Source organism: Trichechus manatus, unplaced genomic scaffold (genome assembly GCF_000243295.1).
Source record: "Trichechus manatus latirostris isolate Lorelei unplaced genomic scaffold, TriManLat1.0 scaffold00073, whole genome shotgun sequence".
Lineage (NCBI taxonomy): Eukaryota > Metazoa > Chordata > Mammalia > Sirenia > Trichechidae > Trichechus > Trichechus manatus.
This window is the reverse complement of record NW_004444009.1, coordinates 10,001,254-10,003,791: the sequence shown is the minus strand read 5'-3', so window position 1 is coordinate 10,003,791 and position 2,538 is coordinate 10,001,254. Positions and strand designations below refer to the sequence as shown.

Sequence of the window (2,538 nt, the reverse complement as noted above, 5' to 3'; positions counted from 1 at the left end):
TTCACCCAGCACCTACTATGCCCAAGAACTTGTGCTAAAAATCCTGGATTGAGGCTTTACTGCATGGTTTGTTTCTCTTTTACCTAAAGGGACAACTGGAGAGAAGAACCCGTTGGGGCTGGAATAGTTGGAAAATATTCTTTAGCTGGCCTTGATGGAAGAGCAGGATTTGAATAAGTGGAGGCCAGGAAGTGTATCTGAGGAAGGGAAGTCAAGCTGGGTGGATATGCTGGGTCCAGATTATGGAAGAAGGCTTTGAGAGTCTGGGGGAAGTACCTGGACAACAGTAGCCAATGATGGTTCTTGAGAAGGGCAGGGCCAGGAAGATCATGGTCTTTTGATGTGCCCTTAGTACATGGCTGGATTGAGGCAGGGAGTTACTGGAGGTAGGGGTCAGCTAGAGGACCGCATGACCATCCCAGAGTGAGAATAGCAGCAGCAGCAGAAATGGGGAAGATAGTGAGCTATTTTAAAGGACAGATGATAGGACTCATGGGAACCCTGGTAGCATAGCTGTTAACAGCTACAGCTGCTAACCAAAGGTCAGCACTTTGACTCCATCAGGCACTCCTTGGAAACTCTATGGGGCAGTTCTACCCTGTCCTATAGGGTCACTATGAGTCGGAATTGACTTGACGGCAATGGGTTTATAGGACTTACTGTCAGATGGAGGGACGGGAATAGTTGGCAGTGAATCCGTGGAGACTGGTGGGTGGAGCTGATGGAAGTGGGTCAGCTGGGAAGGGAAGCTTGAGCCCTCTGCTTAGGGGCTATCCATGCTCTTCCTCAAACTCCTGTGTCCTTGGGTATAGCCACACTTGAGGCCAATGTGAGCCTGAGCCCTGAACCACAGGTCCAAAGTCAAGGAGCCCTGTGCTGTGTTGGAGTGGGAGTGGGGTTGGGGGGAGGGAATCATGCCCCTCTGGGACCCATACGCACCGATCATAATCCATAACTGAGATGAGCAGGCTGACTTGATCCATGTTCTCCGGGGGAATATCAAAGATGATGGCCTCATTGTAGACAGGATTGAGAGTGTTCTTCTTTATGGTTGTTTTCTTCTTCTTTAGCCTCCGCCCATCACAAAGCAGGGACACTTTGACATATGGATCTGGGCCAATGGGGCAGTGGAAAGGGAAGGGAGTGTGTTAAACAGATGTTCTTGAGCATCATTTGCAACAGAGGGATTGAAGCCCTGGGCCTACTGCTGCTCGTCAGATGGTATCAGTGGGTTGTTAAAATAATTAAACCACCTTGTATTTATGTAGCACACCTGTCTCTGAGGACAGTTGGTGCTTAATAAACACAGAGTCTTTAGCTACCTCAGTATTCTTGGGAGAGTGCTTAATGGGCTTTCACTAATGGGGAAGCTGGCCCCAAATCACACAGGACACCTGCCCATGGGCATGCAGTTCACAGCCCTAAATCTTGTCCCCACGATGGCCAGCTGGCTCCAGAGGGTGGTGAAGCTGAACAAAGGCACTCTGTTTCTTTCACCTGTTGGAGTCCTTTTTCTCTGGGGGTCTTGTCAGCATTATTAACCAAAGGGTAAGGGGAGAGGGAGGTAAAAATAGAACTCAGTGATGCCCAAGGAGTAGAATAAAATGAATAGTGACATCACAATGCTTTTCCTGTCCTCTGCACCTGACAACATGTCTATGGGTCCTATTGTCCCAGAAAATTCATTTCCATTGGCATCAAGAAGAGGAGTAGTGGTCCTGCTCGCTTCTTTGCTGGAAGCCATTTCCTGCTTCCTTCCAGGCAGTGGAGGAGGAAGGAGCTGTGTGGCCAGGGGCAGTGAGGTGGATCTCCTGAGATTCAGGGCACCTGGTTGACATTTCATTTCTCAGTGGGATCTTGGGTGCTCTCCATCTGGAGAGACACTCTAAGTAGGAGATATCTCTTTACTGAACTCCCCTCTGCCTCCTATCCTTGTTTCTCTTTTAGTTTCTTGAAGGGCTATTACATGGTCATCTTTCTACCCTGAAATTTTCTACTCATCCATGTGAAGTGACACCTATTGTACCTCACAGCGCGATGTCTGGGTCACCATCATAATTATTATTTACACTGAGCAGCTGCAGAAATGGGAGGGCCACTCACAGGTAATAATAGCTTTTGAGATGCTGATGTTCTGAGACACCTTCTTGCCCAGAAGCCAAGGCTCTAGTGACTCTGTCGAGAGGCGCGGATCAAAGCAGACGCTCCCCCAGCTCTGCCATGCATAGGCTCTAGCCTGTTGTGATTCTATTTCCTGGGCAGCCAAGCACCTAGCAGCCCCTCACACTCCCCGACCATCATTCAGGTGGGAAATGAAATGCAAAGCTGTAGTGGAAACTAAAGAGAACTGCGACGCCTGATCAGAAACTCCAAGCTTAAAGGCATTTCTGCAGACATCTAAATGAGCCGCCGACTAACCGACTAACCGATGTGACAGCAGCAGCTGTGCCTTAACCATGGGGACACTTGAGTTTATGGGGGAACTGGGGAGACCATGAAGTGTTTAATCAACCTGCTGCCTCTGACTACACGCTTGAA

The 2,538-nt window shown here is 49.0% G+C and overlaps 1 protein-coding gene across 1 annotated transcript in view; it reads right to left on the bottom strand.

The window, feature by feature from the left end:
• SYT6 (synaptotagmin 6) overlaps positions 1–2,538 on the bottom strand; it is a 65,368-nt gene that overhangs the window by 6,609 nt on the left and 56,221 nt on the right. Inside the window, exons 5-6 of the mRNA XM_004380438.1 lie at positions 940–1,111; positions 277–359 (exon numbers count right to left, since the gene is read on the bottom strand). Of these exons, the coding sequence (XP_004380495.1) occupies positions 277–359; positions 940–1,111 (255 nt within the window). The remainder of the gene's footprint in view (positions 1–276; positions 360–939; positions 1,112–2,538) is intronic.